Here is a 17,635-nt window from a genome sequence, read left to right on the forward strand (position 1 = left end):
CTGCCAGGGGCGGGAATACCTTCCACTAGACCAGGTTGTTCCAAGCCCCATCCAACATGGCCTTGAACACTTCCCAGGATGGAGCATCCACAGCTTCCCTGGGCAACCTGTGCCAGTGTCTCACCACTCTCACAGTGAAAAATTTCATCCTAATGTCTAACCTAAACCTACTGTGTTTCAGTTTGAATCCATTCTCCCTTGTCCTGTCACTACATGCTGTCTTTGAGATAATACTCTGTGCATCATGCAGCTTTGTATCTCTTCATAACCCCTCACTCCAGAGCTATGAGACAGGAGCATTGCTGCCTCTGCTGTGTTTAGACTAAGGTAGAAAGTCTGAGAGGAGGATGGAATCATAGAATCATCAAGGTTGGAAGAGACTTCCAAAATCATCAAGTCCAACTATTAACCTGTCACTGCTGTAACCTCTAAACCCTAAACTATATCCTCCAGCACCAGGTCCAGGCACGTCTTACACTTCCAGGGATGGTGACTCCACCAGCCCCCTGGGCAATCTATTCGAATGCCTGACCACCCTAACAGTGAAATAATTTTTCATAATATCTAATCTGAGTCTGCCCTGTCTCAGTTTATGGCCATGTGGTTGTGGATGTCCTTTGGTGGGACCTGTATTCTTTACTTAACCTCTGTGTTTCACCTTAGACTCACACTAGCCAGTTAAGCTTTACTTGCTGTTTAGGAATCAGTAGCCTTCATCCTCTCCATTCGTGTGTAACTTTGGTCCTTGACTTTATCAACAGCTTCTCAAGCCTGCTGTCCTCTGACCTATCCAGGCACCTCTGAAGTAGCCCATCCAGAGTCTTGACATCGGAAGTTGTGCTGGGGAATATTTGAAAAAATGGATCTGTAATGAGAAAAATAACATAACCTGTAAGTTAGCAGCATCAAACTGTAGTTATTGTCTCATGTTCTCTCCTGTTTTGTGTTGTAGGCCCTGGACTTTCTGTGCTAGCTGCAGCACCATCTGCATTGCAGCAGCAGCGCCAAGTCCATCACGCTGTGATCCCTCATGGAAGAAGTGGGAGATCCTCTGTCAGTGGCATTGTGGCCACTGTCTTTGGAGCTACAGGTTTCCTGGGACGATATGTGGTCAACCGTTTAGGTAATGTTTCCCAGTTTAAAAAAAAACCTGGGGACAATTGTCCAACAATGGCAATTTTTCTTCAGGTTGCAGGATGATAGAGAAGTCTCTGTCATTTTGGATCTTACAAGTGTTTTGCCTGATGTTTTTCTAGTGTTTGGTCTGCTAAAGATGTGACAATTAGTAAAAGCTGGTTGATTCTAGGAGATTTCGAAGCTTTTGAAGATTGTTAAGGTCATTAAAATAAATCATAGTCCTTCAGGTGTTGTTTATCAGTCAGCAGCTCCAAGGAGAGGTACAGCACAGGTTTGATTCTTCTGGTTTTAGCTTTATTAGGTTGTTTTAGTGAAATATTTGCAGGAATTTGATTGGAATTCTTTAAAATTGCTCTTTAGAATGTAAGTTTCGGAAAATAACCATTACTTTTTCCTCCCCTTCTCCTTTTCATATAGATCTCCTTATATATGATACATTTTTAAGCATTGTCCTGTGTTTGTGGGGCACACCACGGGGTTATTTTGTTGGGTTTTTTAGCTAACAAGCGTCTGTATTTTGCCTCACAAGCCTAAATACTAAATAATCCTGTGTAAGAATTCTAATAATGTAAGTTCAAGAACTTAATTCTGTTCTACTTTTAGCTCTGCAGATAAGTATTCAAGATATCTATGTCTAATTGTTGTGCTTTAATGCCAGGGGAAAAAAAACCCCAGAGCTTCAGTTATTTAGAAGTTTATCTACTGAAGTTTGTAATTGTTTGTGGGTTTTTTTGGACCCTTAGGTCGCATTGGATCTCAAGTCATCATACCCTATCGCTGTGATCAGTATGACCTCATGTATCTGCGGCCCATGGGTGACCTGGGGCAGCTCCTCTTCTTGGTAAGTCTCTTGCTCTGGCTTCAGGTCAAGTACAAACCCACTGCTAGACAAGGCAGTCTGTTAATGATCCTTAAAAACACAACTCCAGCTATTGTTTAGCCTCTAAATTGAAGTAGTGTGGAAGAGCTTCCTTTGATTATGCCTATTGATACATTATCTCATCTTTCCCCCATTTGATGCTCTTCTTGCAGGAGTGGGACTGCAAGGACAAAGACTCCATCCGAAGAGCCGTGGAACACAGCAATGTGGTCATCAATCTTATTGGAAAGGAATGGGAAACAAAGTAATTTTCCTTTTTATATTTCCTATATAGAAAGATTTGTACCAGGTACTTGAACACTGTAGCCACGCAGCAATGCTGCCATTGTTCTTGGTTTCTATGAAAAGGCAAAGCCAAATTTTGCATGCAAAATTTCTTCTGTTTCTTTAAATGTTGAACTAGAGTCCTGGTTATGATCTGCTCTGGTAAAGTGCATTGTTTCCATGATTTTCTAGTGTGCAGCTTTTGCTCTGCTTTCAGACACCTCAGAGATGTGCCCTGAGTGCCTCCCTGCATAGTATCATAGTATCATAGTATGTTAAGGGGTTGGAATGGACCTCAAAGATCATCTAGTCCCAACCCCCTGCCCTGGGCAGGGACACCTCCCACCAGAGCAGGTTGCTCAAGGCTTTATCCAACCTGGCTTTGAACACTGCCAGGGTTGGGACTGACAGATGACACAGTCAGATGACAAAGGCTACAGATGACAAAGGTTCACCAGTTTCTGAGCTTGTATTTATATTATTATAGAAGTGGGATTTCATCCTTGGGTGTAGTGATGAGTTGTAGCCTACTAGAAAAAGCTATGATCCAACTTTTTCTATTCTCTGGCAGATGTTTATAGACAGGAACAGCTAATGGAGAGCCCCTAAGATTATGGTTAATAACATCACTCCCTGATAGAATTTTGGCACAGAAAGTATTAGCTACATAAGCATTTTTGAATAATAATTTCTAAGAATAGTTTCTTCTTGAAGTCCATTAAAAAAATCCCATATTCCCATAAAAATACCTATAATAGCCTCATTTATTTCTGTGTGCATGTAATTGTCTCCACTTTATTTAAAGCCTTGTGCATTACTGCCAGACAAAAACTCCTTAGTTGTGTGATTTGCCTTTATACAGTACATGATTTTGCTGTCCTAGTAGACAGAAACAAATGCAGGTATCACTTTCATCTGTGTTTACAAACCTAATGCCTTTGTTGCTCTGTTTTTTTTGTGAACAGCCATTTGATGTTGAAACTGTAAAATTAGCAGGCAAATTGTATTAATAGACTAGAATTAGTAGTCATAATGGTACAATTATTTTTTCCTAAAATAGAGTTCAAATAAATTGCTGTCAAAACAGAAGAAATTTCTTTGGAATGTGGGAGTGAGGGAGGAAAATAAAGCCTGTACAGTTGGCCCAGGGACAGTGTGATGTCTGTTTATCTCTCAGATATGTATTTTATGTCTATTTACCCCTTTAGAATTTTGGGACTTACATAAAAGAGGGTTTCTTTATTATTGAAAGGAAATGTGAGGACAGCAACGAAAAGTTTCATTCTAGTTAATAAAGCCCAAACCTTATCCTCTGGGCAGTTTCAACAAACAGACTAGTCTTGGTCCATGTTAAAGACTTTTGGGTATTACAGAACTTAGAACTGTGTTGCATAAATGATTTTATTGCCTCTTTCATACATATTGGTATCAGTGGTGGGTCTGGAACCCTGAGATAAAATTTTGTGGTCTGTTAAACACGAGGTCAGACTAACCATTGCCATCATCCCAAGGTCTGGGAAAAAGTTGGGCAGAAAGAAAGAAAGATTAGATGTAGAGACCCATCAAAAAAAGTAAAGCCTGCTGTGAAATACTTTCTTCCTTGCCTCATGGTAGTGTACAGCTTCATCTGTGTGTACTATGTTGTTTGCAAACTCCATAGTTACAGGAGGGATGTTGTTCATTCTTGTGTGTTTCTGAATCTATTTTTGTGAGTAGAACAGAAGTGATGGTTCCCAGGATCAGATTAGTTATTGGAGGGTCAAAAATAACTTCTTATTTTTAAGGCTTTCTTTGGACTCCAGTGGGATCTGAAGAGCTGTGGGAGTAGATAAGGACAGAGAGAGAGGCGTTTGGGTAAGATGTTTGTTACCCAAAGCAAGAGGACAAGATGGAGACGTGCTTACAAGGACAGTATAAAGGCATGAGAAGCCAATTCTCTTTCTTGCAGTCTTGGGATAGTTTGAAAGAATTTTGGGATTGTTGGCAGCCTATAGTGTCAGTTCTGCTTGGAGACAGAGCTTCTGTATTGGTCTTGATTAGATGCCAAACTAGTTTATGGCATAACCCCCTAATATTGGCCCCTGAAATGTCAAACGGTGAGTGGAGGATTTCTTCTTTTTGTGTGCTTCTCCTGGAAGTCCCTTGTGGCTGCTCTGAAATGGCTCAAAGTGCTCTGACAGTTTAAGTCTCTCCATTTGCCTATGCACCTGTGTGTCCTTTGCTTCCCCAGTGCCAAGCATCTACCCTAACTTGTGCTGCTCAGAATTTTTCAGCTCCTTTGTGGTATAATTAAGTGCATCAAATCAAGTCACATTTTCAACAGCTTTGTAAAAAGACAGCTTTGCTCAGAGCACTTCTTTAAAAAAAATAATCATCTGTTTTCACTCGGGAACGGTTTTCTATTTGTCACAGACAAGTGAGCAATAGGATTTTTCATACTGATTTAGTCTTAGGTGAAAAATCAGAGAATACTAAAGCTATGATTGAAGCTTATTGTTGCATTTCATTTGCCTCTAATTTTCACTGTATGAAGAGTGCCTCATGAAAGGGAATTTTGGTTCTAAGAAAAAGCATCAAGATAGGCTTTGAACACTGCCAGGGTTGGGGCATCCACATCCCTGGGCAAGCTGTGCCGGTGTCTCACCACCCTCACAGTAAAGAATTAGTTCCCAATATCTAGCCTAAATTTCCCCCTTGTCCTATCACTGCAGTTCCTAGCAAAGATTCCATTTGCAGCTTTCCCTGTAACCCCTTCAGATCCTGGAAAAAAGCATCAAGATAGGCTTTGAACACTGCCAGGGTTGGGGCATCCACATCCCTGGGCAAGCTGTGCCGGTGTCTCACCACCCTCACAGTAAAGAATTAGTTCCCAATATCTAGCCTAAATTTCCCCCTTGTCCTATCACTGCAGTTCCTAGCAAAGATTCCATTTGCAGCTTTCCCTGTAACCCCTTCAGATCCTGGAAGGCTGCTATGAGGTCTCCAAACAACCTTCTCTTCTCCAGGCTAAACAGCCCCAACTTTTTCAGTCTGTCTCCATAGGGTAGGTGCTCCAATCCTCTTCGTGGCCTCCTCTGGACTTGCTCCACAAGTTCCATATCCTTCTTAAGTTGGGGGCACTAGAACTGTACATAGTATTCCAGGTAGAGTGACACCAGAGCAGAGTGATATGTAAGGATGCAAGTAACACATAGGGATTGTTTGGTTGGTCAGCAGCCACTGAAAGTAAAATTTGCTTTTTGCCTTGTTTTTAGGAACTTCAGGTTTGAAGATGAATTTGTAGATATTCCTAAAAATATCGCCCAGATAAGTCGGGAAGCAGGTGTGGAAACATTCATCCATATCTCTCACCTGAATGCCAGCATGAAGAGTCCTTCCAAGTACCTCAGGAGCAAAGTAAGTCTGGAATCCTTTTGAATCTAATTTCTCAGAGCCTAGTTTTGGATTTTTTTTTTCCCAACTGAATGTGTTTGAAGGATTTCAGAGTATGAATTTACTATAGAGTGTTTTCTACAGCTGAGACTTTTTGAGGTACTGGAGCTAGAAACCCTCCTTAGTACTTATGTGCTTTGAAGGGAAATAGATATTGTATTCCTGAAGACTTCCTTTTTCTATCCTTGAATATCTTGGCATCTAAAATCCCTGTTATTGAGAAAGAACATCTGGGTTGATGGTTTGGGATCTGATATCAGGCCTAACATCTAAGGCTGGAATGACCTAGCAAAGTAAGTAGCTAATGCCAGAATGAATGTTGCAAAGACAAATGAGTTTCACAGTTTTGGCCCTTGGAGGAGGATTGTTACCTGCTCTTGTACCCAAAAAAATCTGGTTTTGGTATCCTATTATTTTTTCTTTATTAGGAGGCATAATTTTTTGGTACTGATTTTTTGGTTTTAATATAGCTATTGTCCCAGTTTGTTACTTTTGTTTTGTTCAACCTCACTGTACTCTGTATTATATTTAGTATAAAAGTGTTTTGAAACCAGGGTTAAAATTCCACAGAATCACAGAATATCTTGAGTTGGAAGTGACCCACAAGGACCAACTCCTGACCCTGCACAGGACATTCCCAACAATCCCACCACGTGCCTGAGAGCATTGTCCAAATGCTCCTTGAGCTCTGTCAGGTCTGGGTCCACAACCACTGTCTTGGGGAGCTGTTCCAGTGCCTGACCAGCCTCTGGTCCTAATGTCCAACCTAACCCTCCCTTGACACAACTTCAGGCATTCCCTCGGGTCCTGTCACTGGTAGCTCTCAGCGTGTAACAACTGTATAGGATAGTTACCGGATTTGAGAGTCCCATGTGGAAAGGAGATAGTCACCAGGGAAATTTCTGCCTGGACTTCAGTTCTTAGGAGCATTCTGATAATGTAGTAAGGGTTACGTAAACTTTGCTTTCCTTCCAAGCAAGAGAAGTACTTGAGTTAGGCTTCTTTTTGAACTTCGTCACTCTAAATTTATGTCACCTCATGAGTGTGACTTAATTGTATCTCAAGTAGAAGAAATAATCATGCTTTTGGGACTTTTAGTGAGACCTTTATCTTAGTATAGCATCTCCAAATGGCTTAGACAGAAGTAATTTTTCTGCTACTGATGGTGCTATTTCTTTCAGTTCTGCAGTCAGGATGCATTGTGTTCTTAAAGGCCTCCAGTTCTGGTTTGTTCACAATGGATCTAATGAGTGTGTTCATTTTCATTGAATGATAGGCTGTTGGAGAGAATGCAGTGAGGGAAGAATTCCCAGATGCTATAATTCTGAAGCCCTCTGAGATGTTTGGGAGAGAGGACCGATTTCTCAATCATTATGCAAGTATGTACTCTTGAAATAATGAACCCATGTGTGATTTGGACAGCTGTCTGTAGAGAACAGAGGGGAAATGGGATTTGCTTTTGAAAAGCAGAGAGGTGTGTTTTTGTCAGAAATGTGCTTTATTAGCTGAATGTGTGCAGTGGGAAACAAAAATTTGCATCTCTTGACTGAATCCAGTTAGGTTTTGCTCTTTCATTTTACTTTTTAAAATGATTTTATTATGAGGGGGGATATGTACTATTGTTTTTTTCTTTAGATTATTCTCAGCTAAGTTCTGGTCATCTTAACCCTCAAAATAGTTTCCCCTGAAAGTTATTTGGTAATGCTCAAGTGTAAAGATGGACCTGAGTTGTTCTGGGCTCAGAAGTAGCTGTAATGACTGATCACTAAATTGCTAGACAGTAAAGAGTGGAACCTGTTTCTATATTCAAACTTGAGATACCTCTGAACCACTCTAAGTAAACAGTAGATACAGCCATTGTTGTTAATAATAAAACTAAATGTGTGTTGAAAACAATGCTTCTGGAATTGGATGGGAATTCTTAAGTCAGTTCAGTTAATTTTCAGAAAGGATCCACACTCAGTGCATTGTAGAATGTCTTGAGCATTTGCTTACTGAAAGGATTCACAGATTTTCTCCCTCTTTGTGTCAGACATGCGCTGGTTTGGTGGTGTGCCTCTTATTGCTCTGGGTAAAAAAACAGTCAAGCAACCAGTATATGTAAGTTTTCAATAACACAAGACAATCCCAAATCCTCTGTGGGTGGGTGGGAGGTGTGTTGGTCTGTAAGTCACTTCTGAAAGTGGAGTCTGTATATACATTCCAGTTTTCTGTTGGTAAGTGTCTGAATTTGCTTCTTACAGGTGGTTGATGTGGCAAAGGCAATTATTAATGCAATTAAGAATCCTGATGCAAAAGGAAAAACATATGCCTTGGCTGGGTAGGTTACTTCTCTGATTCTAATTAACTGAAGGACTTCTTTTTGGTGTCATTTTTTGGCATGCTGCACAGTACATTTAATTTCTCCATCCATGCACACACACAGTTTGAGCTGCAATAAATTCCACCTCCTTTTTGGGAGGAAAAATGACTCAAGCTGTTATTGTGAGTACTCTGAAAATCCTAGTTGGGGCCCCATTGCATTTCATGTTATGTTATATGCACACAAAAAAACATGGGCATCTTGGGAAACATGCTAGACAACATAAATTTGGAGGAAATTCTGGTAAAGCTGTGTGAAAACCACCTGGAATTAGAATGGTTAGAGACAGGGGATTTACAAGTTGCCCACCTTCCCCTAGACCAGGTTGCTCAGGGCCCCATCCAACCTGGCCTTGAACACTTCCAGGGATGAGGCAGCCACAGCTTCTCTGGGCAGCTTATCTTAGAGTCTTACCTCCTTCCTCCTGCTTTTGAAGAGAACAGTATATTACTAAAGCAAAGGCAACTGAATCAATTTCCCTGCAGCCATTTGCTACCAAAGATGTGATGTCTTGTTAATAAACCATCCTTAATTTTCCATTTGCTTTCTGGCTTCCTTCTATTACAGACTGCCCAGTGGGCTTGTAAAAACTATCAGTCCGGTCACACCCCTGAAAATCTCATGCTCAGAATTTGAGTCAGCATGGAGGAGGCACATTAAAGTGTGCTTTAAGAGTATACAGAATGCACTTTATTCAGTATGATTGTGGTGGCTTAGCCTTGGCCAGCAGTCAGATGCCCACAGTTCCTTTCTCCTGCTTCTTTGACTCCATGCTTTTCCCCAGCTCCATCATGGGCCCTTCCACCCTTGGGGTGGGAGGCTTTAAAATTTTGTGTCTCTTGGTGCAAATATTTAAGTATACCTGACTTACTTGTAATGTTGGTTGCTTTTTCTTTCAGACCTCACCGGTACCTCCTGTATGACATGGTAGAATACATCTACGCCATCTCCTATCGAGCCTTTATTCCCTACCCACTTCCACGTCCTCTCTACCAGTAAGTGGGACCCTAGTTAGGCTGAGGGAGTTGGGCCTGTTCAGCCTCAGTGAGGTCCCTTCTCAGATGTCTCTTCTCAATGTCTATCAGTATCAGCAGGGAGGTGTCAGAGGATGGATCAGGCTCTGCTCAGTGGTGCCAAGCAATAGGATGAGAGGCAACAGGCAGAAACTGGTGCACAGGAAGTTCCACCTGAACATGAGGAAGACCTTCTTCACTGTGCAGTGACTGAGCACTGGAACAGATTGCCCAGAGAGGAGAGGGTGTGTCCCTCACTGGAGACATTCCAGAATTGTTTGAACACAACCTTGTGCCATGTGCTCTAGGATGGCCTTGCTTGAGCAGGGAGAGGTGGGACCAGATGACCCAGTGTGGTCCCTTGCAACCTTATGGGATTCTGTGATTCACTAAGAACTTGGGCTCCACCAGGCAGCACAGAAGCATAATTACTTGTTGCATTGGTTATCTACTTGGTCAGTTGTTATTTAATGTTTGTTTGAACACAACCTTGTGCCATGTGCTCTAGGATGGCCTTGCTTGAGCAGGGAGAGGTGGGACCAGATGACCCAGTGTGGTCCCTTGCAACCTTATGGGATTCTGTGATTCACTAAGAACTTGGGCTCCACCAGGCAGCACAGAAGCATAATTACTTGTTGCATTGGTTATCTACTTGGTCAGTTGTTATTTAATGTGGTAGGATTGCAGAAAATGGCTTTCCCTAGGTGCTTGTTAGCCAGCTTTGAGCCTTCTGCTTGGGCACAGGCCCCCATTTGATGGCCTGGTGTATGAAAGGTATACTTGTAGTAAACATAATTACTCCAAAGTCCTTTCTGCCAGGCAACTAGTGACAGGACGAGAGGAAATAGCCTCAGGCTATGTCATGGGATGTTCAGTTTGGACATTATGGACTAAACTAAGTGATATTTCATATTTTTGAGAAGAGAATCCATCTAAAAGACAGATAAACCCAGTTCTGTTTATGTGCCATAACTCAGGAACACCCTAGTCTCCCACATAAGCACTTCAGTGAGAGGTTCTGCCTGTTCAGTAGGAGATTCTGCTGTTGGTTTTGAGGCACTGAGCAAGAGCTGTAGCATCATTTTCTTTTCTTTCAAGGGAAACTTCATTTCTGAAAACTGCAAATATACTAATCCTCATCCTTTTTAGATTGCTCCAGATTCCATCATCTTGTTTGTCTGGCTGATAGCTCATTTAGTTGTCAGCAAATGTGTTTTCTCATGGAGCACTGAATCAAATTTTGTGACTAATTGGATTCCTGCCCACACTGCTAGAGAACAGGGTTGGGACCAAAGGCAGGGGCAAGACTGAACCCTCTGGTGTGTGGGGAGTTGGATGTTGAGGTTTAATTTCCCCACCTACTAATGCTCATTTTTACTTCTGGATGTCTTCTTCTCCGTTCCATTCTAAAGTCAAATAATCCAAGATCTAATAGTTGAGTAGGAAACAGTTAAAGTTACCAGAAACACAACTAAGAACTTGGTGGTTGGTATGTTCACTGCTTTAATGAATTCACAGCTTGCAAGAACAGCTGCAGAACAAGCTCTTGCTCACTGTCTACTAAGTGTGAAATATTTTTCCCAGTTCCCATTTTCCTCTGTGCATCTGGATAATGACTGTACTCTTCCAATAATCTTTCTGTTTACAGTTTAGTTGCAAGATTCTTTGAACTGAATCCCTTTGAACCATGGCTGACACGGGACAAAGTGGACAGGGTAAGTATGGCACAATCCTCCTTGGGAAATGTTTCATTGTGTGTTTGTGACTTGCTCCTGCAGTTTTGCATTCAAGGACAGGAGTGCTGAGATGTGTGCACATTATGTGGTGTGGTGTTTCAGTCAGTTTCTTGGCTAAAGTTTGGTAGTGAAGAATTGCTTTTAGACTGTTTGGATACTACAAACATTTAAGTTTTTAAAGGTGTCAGGTGTTAAAACTAGTAAAGAGTTTGTTTGCCTGTGTCTTTGCTCCCTTCCCAAAAACAGATGCTATTGAAAATGCCAAAGCAGAGATTGGGTGTGCAAAGGGATGGAGGGGAGGGCAGTGCTCCCCACTCTTAAGTACCTTGTGAGTGTGTATGTACCTCTAGATGGAATTAGAGTCACTTACATCATCCAGATCGTGGTGTTCTGAAGAACTGAAGTTGAACTGACACCCTGGCTACATTCCAACTTCTCACTTCAGAGCACATTTCTTGTGAAAATGTTGCAACTTCATGTTTGTTCCTAACTTCTCAGGGTGTTTAAGTGGGGGTGGAGAAATAACTTGCAAAAAAACAACTGCAAGCAAGGAAAAAGTAGGATTTAACAAGTATTAATGTCAAAACTTGGCATATGTGTAGGCTAGCAAAGATAGAATCATAGAATTTAAAGGTTGGAATGAACCTTACAGATCATCTAGTCCCAACCCCCTGCCATGGGCAGGGACACCTCCTCACAAGAGGTCATGTACAGTCTCTAAGCTTGCTTCTCTCTGAATGTTGTAGGAACTCTCCCAACTCTTTTGCAGAGTTGGAGTTTTAATACCTTTTGTTATTGCACAGTATCAATAGCCTATTTTAACCTGATTGTCCCCGAATTGAGACAGGGTACTACTGTGAATCTGTGAGAACTGGGTCCTATACTTAGAGCTGCTTACTGAGTAGCTGTAAGCAATTAATTTCTATGTTCACATTTCTCCCATCTGTGTTTGAAAATCATTGTGAGAAACTGTGAACAGGATGTGCAATAAAAGAGGATTTCTCCCAAACTGGAGAGAGCTGGTACTGTAGTTCTATTGGCTGTCCTGGCCCAGGGTATAGGTGTAGCATCTCTCGAGGCCTTTCTTCTAGGCCTTTGTAGTTTATCAAGTTACATTTCATCAAATAAGCCTGTACCAAACCACTAAAACTGCTGCAGATCAGCCACAGCATAGGTAGTATAAGAGGGGAGATTCTCTGTGTCACTTTGGTGTCTGATTGTTCCTCTCCTCCAGCTTTTCATCCTTAAATAATAATACAGTATTAGATGTGGTTGACTTAAAGACCTTTCAAGGAGCAATAGTATGAGGGAAATCCCCATTTGCTAAGTTTTAAGTCATTGCAAATACGGTAATGGAATTAAATATTTGTCCTGTACAGGATCCTGTTGTAAACCATGAGCAGAGCAAAACAACCTACCAGAGGTGCTAATTCAACACAGACTTTCTTGACAAAGCAGAATTGACATAAATTGAGTTCAAGAGTGAACTTTCCGTATAAGTTTGGCTTAATTTTGTGGTTGCAGACATAATTTGAGTTCAAGAGTGAACTTTCCTTATAAGTTTGGCTTAATTTTGTGGTTGCAATGCAGTAATCTCCCTGGTAAGATATACCTGAGGGAGAGAAAGTGAAGACAATTTCTACATGTCCCACTGCTATTTAATAAGATATACCAGATGGAGAGAAAATGATGGCAATTTCTACATGTCCCACTGCTATTTATTCCTGAACCTAAGGCTGAAGGCTGAAGGGCTTTTTGCTGGATGCAAAACATCTGTATCTCCTGTTGAAGTCACTGGTACTCCATATACCATAGTCTATATGGTATAATACTTACACCATACCATTGAATCTTTTCCTCCTCCCAAGAATAAATAGTGAACAAGAATCAGTCAAGGAACTGGCCAAGTCCAGTGTTCAAACAGGTCTTCAGATCTATGACAAGTTGCAGCAGTGTATTGTGATGTGAGGTTGTGTCTGGGGAGAAATTGTCTTATGTCAGCAGCCTTGAAATTGTAGTGGAGTCTCTCAAGAGCTGCCATGTAGAAAATAGTTTTGAGACATGTGAAAATGTTTCTAGCACTAAGTATTTATGCAAGTTTGTTTCCATAAAAGGAAAAGGTGACATCAGGTATAAGTACACAACACTTTTTTGGCACGTGAATGATTGTATTGGGTCTTCATTTCAGGCAAGTGAATTCTCTTTTTTTTTTTCTTCCTACCTCTCCCCCACCATTCCTGTTAAAGTTTCACACAACAGACATGAAATTTCCTGACCTGCCTGGTTTTGAAGAGCTGGGTATCCAACCAGCACCTCTAGAACAAAAAGCAATCGAAGTCCTGCGCCGTCACCGCAGATTCCGCTGGTTGGACGCTGAGCTGGAGGAAGCCAAACCAAAGACATATCCCATGTAACAACTGACAAGGCGAATAACTAATGCTTCTTAAACTGCCTTTGTATGACCCAATTTATTGGGAGAACTGTGTACATACTGAGTAAAATCTATTAATCATGTAAACTGTATTTCAGGAGTGTTGTCTTTTCAGTTACAGGAGACTTGTAGAAATGCAGATTTTTCTCTTTAAAAGGTCATAAAAGCAAATTGTTTCTTAGTTGGTGAGTATTATGTTGTTTTGCAGGTTGGGATTAGAGGGAATGTGTCTTAGCACTAGTCTGTTTCTCCCTTGGCTCTCAAAGCAAACATATCACTGAGTTGAGCTTTGTTTTCTGCCCTGAGCACAAGTCTTAAAGAAAATGCCAACAACAAGCTGTTTGTAAGGTCCAGAAGTGTCAAACAAGTAAACAAGTTACTTTGTGCCATCTGATCTTTTGTGATAATTCCATGTAATGTGGCACACAGACATGAGGAAATGTGTAATTTCTCCCATTTTTAAGTGAGAAAGTGCAGTTGTTTTTTCAGTGCTCAAGTCTTTTATGTGCTAGGACATCATCTTCCATTTGGTGAGAGAGAGAAGCTTTGCTTCAGGATTAAATACTTTCAGTCATTTTAAGATCAAAGAGATCTCTGCTGGAACTCAATCAAGAACTGTTCTGCTTCCATATGCAAAGAGTTGCTGGAGGCTTTTGGTTAAAGTTTGGCTGGAACACTGTTTGCTAGGATGCAGCTTAGAGCTGAGGCTGTGCATGGAACTGAGAGAAGAGATCTACATCTCTATGCAGTGCAGTGTCCTGATGGCTTCAAGATGTGAAAGAAGACATTTCTTGACTCAAGGCATGAGCTGCTGATTCTGGGAGTAGGTCCCATCACATTAACTAAGATGAATTGAGATTGGTGGGGGAAACTGGTTTTAAACTGGGGCTAAGAGGGGATCAGATGAGTGACAGAACATGTTGTGTTTTCACCTCCAAACTTCCTCCTGCTTGCCTTTGTTGGATGTGAAATCAGAGTGAAGGAACTGGGACAAGTTGGACAAATGGGTATCAAAGGCAGAAGCCTAATGGAGGGGAAATCTGAAGTGGAAAATGGGGTGTAATAGATGATGAAAAATGAGAGTAGGAAAGAGAATAGACAGACTGAAAAGAACAAAAAGGTCAAGGTTAGGGAAAGCACAGAAGTCTCCTGACTAAGTCACGCTGATTGTTGGAGCCAAAGATCAGAATCTCTCACTCTTTCTGTGTTGTTGCCAAACTACTGTGAAACTCCTGGGTGAAGTATTTCTTAAATTTCAACAGCTTCCACATTTTGTTCTTCCACATCAAACCTGCTGCTGCTGCTAATGTTTACTCGGAAAGAGGTGGGCTCTTGTGGTAATGTGAGTTGTTTGATCCTGCCTTCTAAGTAAGTATTCAATTTGGCTCTCATGGATTGTTTGCTTTTCTTTTGATAACGTAAGTTCAGTGGTTTTAGAAGAAATCTGCCAATTCAAAAGCTAGTACAAACTGGAAGTGAAGTGCATATTGTTCATAATCTGATGCTTAACTTCTATTACTTTTCTGGCTGCAAGCTTTTCTGCATCACATTCTAACTGTACAGGAGTAGATCTCATTAGCACTCATTTAATATGTGTGGCCCTGATGTTGATTCATTCCGTGTTGTTCACATCCTGCTGTGAAACCAGTCGTGTTCCTGAACTGCTTCACAAGTGCACGTAGAGTACAGAGAGGCACAATTATCACGTAGCCCTGCATGGCTAACAAGCACTTTCCATTTTCAGATGGCAAAGTGCTGCAGTAAAAACTGTCAAAGGCAATGCCATAGTGTGAGGGGCCAATCCTGGGAATGCTTGGTTTTCCCCCTCACTCAAAGCACAGCTTTTCCACTACCTTCAGTTGCACCACAGACCTCTCTCACAGAGACATTCAGACAATCATCAGGGAAATGGCAAGTGATGAATACCCATGAGAAGTTTGCTTTAAGCAGCCTCTTCTACATCAGACAGCAGTATGGGTAAAGCAGAGTGTCTCATCCCAATGCTTTGCCTTATGTAGCACTTCTGCTTCCTGCCTTGTAGGAGCTACACTGATTTCTTGTTAGTTATCTTTCTGAAGCAGTTTCTTTAGTGGGTTTGGTTTTTACAGTCATTTATTTAGAGCTGCGCTGATTTCTTGTTAGTTACCCTTCTGAAGCAGTTTCTTTAATGGGTTTGGTTTTTACAGTCATTTATTTTGGAATAAAACCCAGAGTGCAAAATTACTATAATTCATAGAATAATTGAATCATTAAGGTTGTGAAAGACTTCCAAGATCATTTAGTCCAACCTTTGAGCCATCATCACCACCTTGTCAACTAGACCGGAGCACTAAGTGCCACATCCAGTTGTTTCTAGAACACCTCCAGGGACAGTGACTCCACCACCTCCCTGGGCAGCCTGTTCTTGGAATAAAACCCAGAGTACAAAATCACTATAATTCATAGAATAATTGAATCATTAAGGTTGTGAAAGACTTCCAAGATCATTGAGTCCAACCTTTGAGCCATCAACACCTTGTCAACTAGACCGGAGCACTAAGTGCCACATCCAGTTGTTTCTTGAACACCTCCAGGGACAGTGACTCCACCACCTCCCTGGGCAGCCTGTTCCAATGTTTGACAACCCTTTCCATGAGGAAAATCATCTTCATGTCCAACCTGAACCTTCTCTGGCACAGCTTGAGGCCATTTCTCCTTGTCCTGTTGCTGGTTGCCTGGGAAAAGAGACCAACCCCACCTGGCTACAACCTCCTTTCGGGAAGTTGTAGAGAGCATTAAGGTCTCTCCTGAGCCTCCTTTTCTCCAGACTAAGCACTCCCAGCTCCCTCAGTCTCTCCTCATATAACTTACTCTGTAGACCCTTCCCCACCTCAGTTGCTCTTCTCTGGATATGTTCCAGCACTTCAGTGTCTTTCTTGCAGTGAGGAGCCCAGAACTGGACACAGGATTCAAGGTGAGGCCTCAGCAGTTCATGTGGGAAATACCAATAGCCTTTATCCTTTATTGGGAAGTAACAGCTAGTGTAATTTTTCAGTGTGAAAGGAGTAATGTATGGAGGAATGAGGAGATAGGAAGAGCAGAAAACAACCCACTTTGCTCTTTGAGATCCCCCTGCAAGGTCTGGAGGATACTTGCATTTTAGGAACAGCTTGTGTGGATGGGAATAGTATCTGCATCTAAGGGTGGAGAGGATTCAGACCTTGTGTATCCTAAGCAGTTAGGACTCTGGTTTGGACTTCCCGCTGATTGCATGCATTTTTCTGATGAAAATGTGATAGCACTTGAACTACACTTGATAGTATATCATCCCAAGTTGGAATGGATGACTTGCATAGAATTAAGCCTTCCTATCTGCTGCTTTACTCTTACCTCTCAATTTTGCCTTCTTGTCTCACTTGGAAGGTTTCTTCAGTCCCTTAGAGGGCAGGTGTTTAACAACTGACAGGAGCATTCACACTGACAGTGTTTATTCTGTAGTTACCTCTCTCTCCCTGCTGTTTTGTCTTCTTTCCCTCTACCCTAAGTGATACCCATGGATATTGATTATGTGAAATGAGGAGATCAGAGGACTGTTCTATTTAAAGTAATCCAAATTATGAGTAACTCGTGGCAGCATTACTGCAGCCTCTCTGAGTTATGGAAGCAGAAGGTGAAGGACCCTGAGAAAAGAGCAGAGGAAAGCTGGTGGCAGACTGGGAACAGTGATGGTGTGCTGCTGTATGGCTTTTTATTCTCCTTTTAACTATGAGTTACAGCCTGGGACTCAGCCTGAGCACTGTTCCTTCTTGAAAACGCTTACAAAGGTGGTACCATCAGCTGGGCATCTTAAAAATTAGAAAGTGGAAATTGCCTTTCTCATTGTCACTAGGGAACCTCAGGGATTTTGCTGTTGGGATGCTGATTTGGAGCTGGGTATAGAGTTCCCAGTTTGACAAACATGTATAGTGATGTGTCTGCGTTGGTTTACCCTGTCACCACAGTCTGGACTTGCGTGAAATCGGCCAGTAGTCGGAGCTGCTGCCCAGAGAATGCTTTTCCAGGGCGTCAGTGACAAGTGATGTCCCTCGGGGTCTGTACTGGGACCAGTTATTTACTATCTTCATCAATGACACAGACAAAAGGATCCAGTGCACCCTCAGCAGGTTTGCAGCTGACACCAAGCTGAGTGGTGCACTGACACACCTGAAGGATGAGATGCCATCCACAGGGACCTGGACATGCTCAACAAGTGGCCCATGAGAATTTCATGAGGTTTAACAAGGTCAAGTGCTGCACTTGAGCTGGGGCAACTCCAGGTATCTATCCAGGCTGGGGATGAACAGATGGAGATCAACTCTAAGAAGGACTTGGGGTGCTGGTGGGTGAGAGGCTGGACATGAG

The 17,635-nt window shown here is 41.9% G+C and overlaps 1 protein-coding gene across 1 annotated transcript in view; it reads left to right on the forward strand.

Annotated features, from left to right (window-relative positions):
- Nucleotides 1–13,339, forward strand: part of NDUFA9 (NADH dehydrogenase (ubiquinone) 1 alpha subcomplex, 9, 39kDa) — a gene marked incomplete at its 5' end in the record, with an annotated part of 16,186 nt that extends 2,847 nt beyond the window's left edge. The window contains 10 exons of the mRNA XM_009078334.1: nt 953–1,123; nt 1,881–1,978; nt 2,170–2,261; nt 5,536–5,677; nt 6,990–7,092; nt 7,746–7,813; nt 7,957–8,033; nt 8,975–9,070; nt 10,737–10,803; nt 13,071–13,339. Of these exons, the coding sequence (XP_009076582.1) occupies nt 953–1,123; nt 1,881–1,978; nt 2,170–2,261; nt 5,536–5,677; nt 6,990–7,092; nt 7,746–7,813; nt 7,957–8,033; nt 8,975–9,070; nt 10,737–10,803; nt 13,071–13,238 (1,082 nt within the window). The remainder of the gene's footprint in view (nt 1–952; nt 1,124–1,880; nt 1,979–2,169; nt 2,262–5,535; nt 5,678–6,989; nt 7,093–7,745; nt 7,814–7,956; nt 8,034–8,974; nt 9,071–10,736; nt 10,804–13,070) is intronic.
- Nucleotides 13,340–17,635: the final 4,296 nt, after the last annotated feature.

Source organism: Acanthisitta chloris, unplaced genomic scaffold, assembly GCF_000695815.1.
Source record: "Acanthisitta chloris isolate BGI_N310 unplaced genomic scaffold, ASM69581v1 scaffold7337, whole genome shotgun sequence".
Taxonomy (NCBI): Eukaryota; Metazoa; Chordata; class Aves; order Passeriformes; family Acanthisittidae; genus Acanthisitta; species Acanthisitta chloris.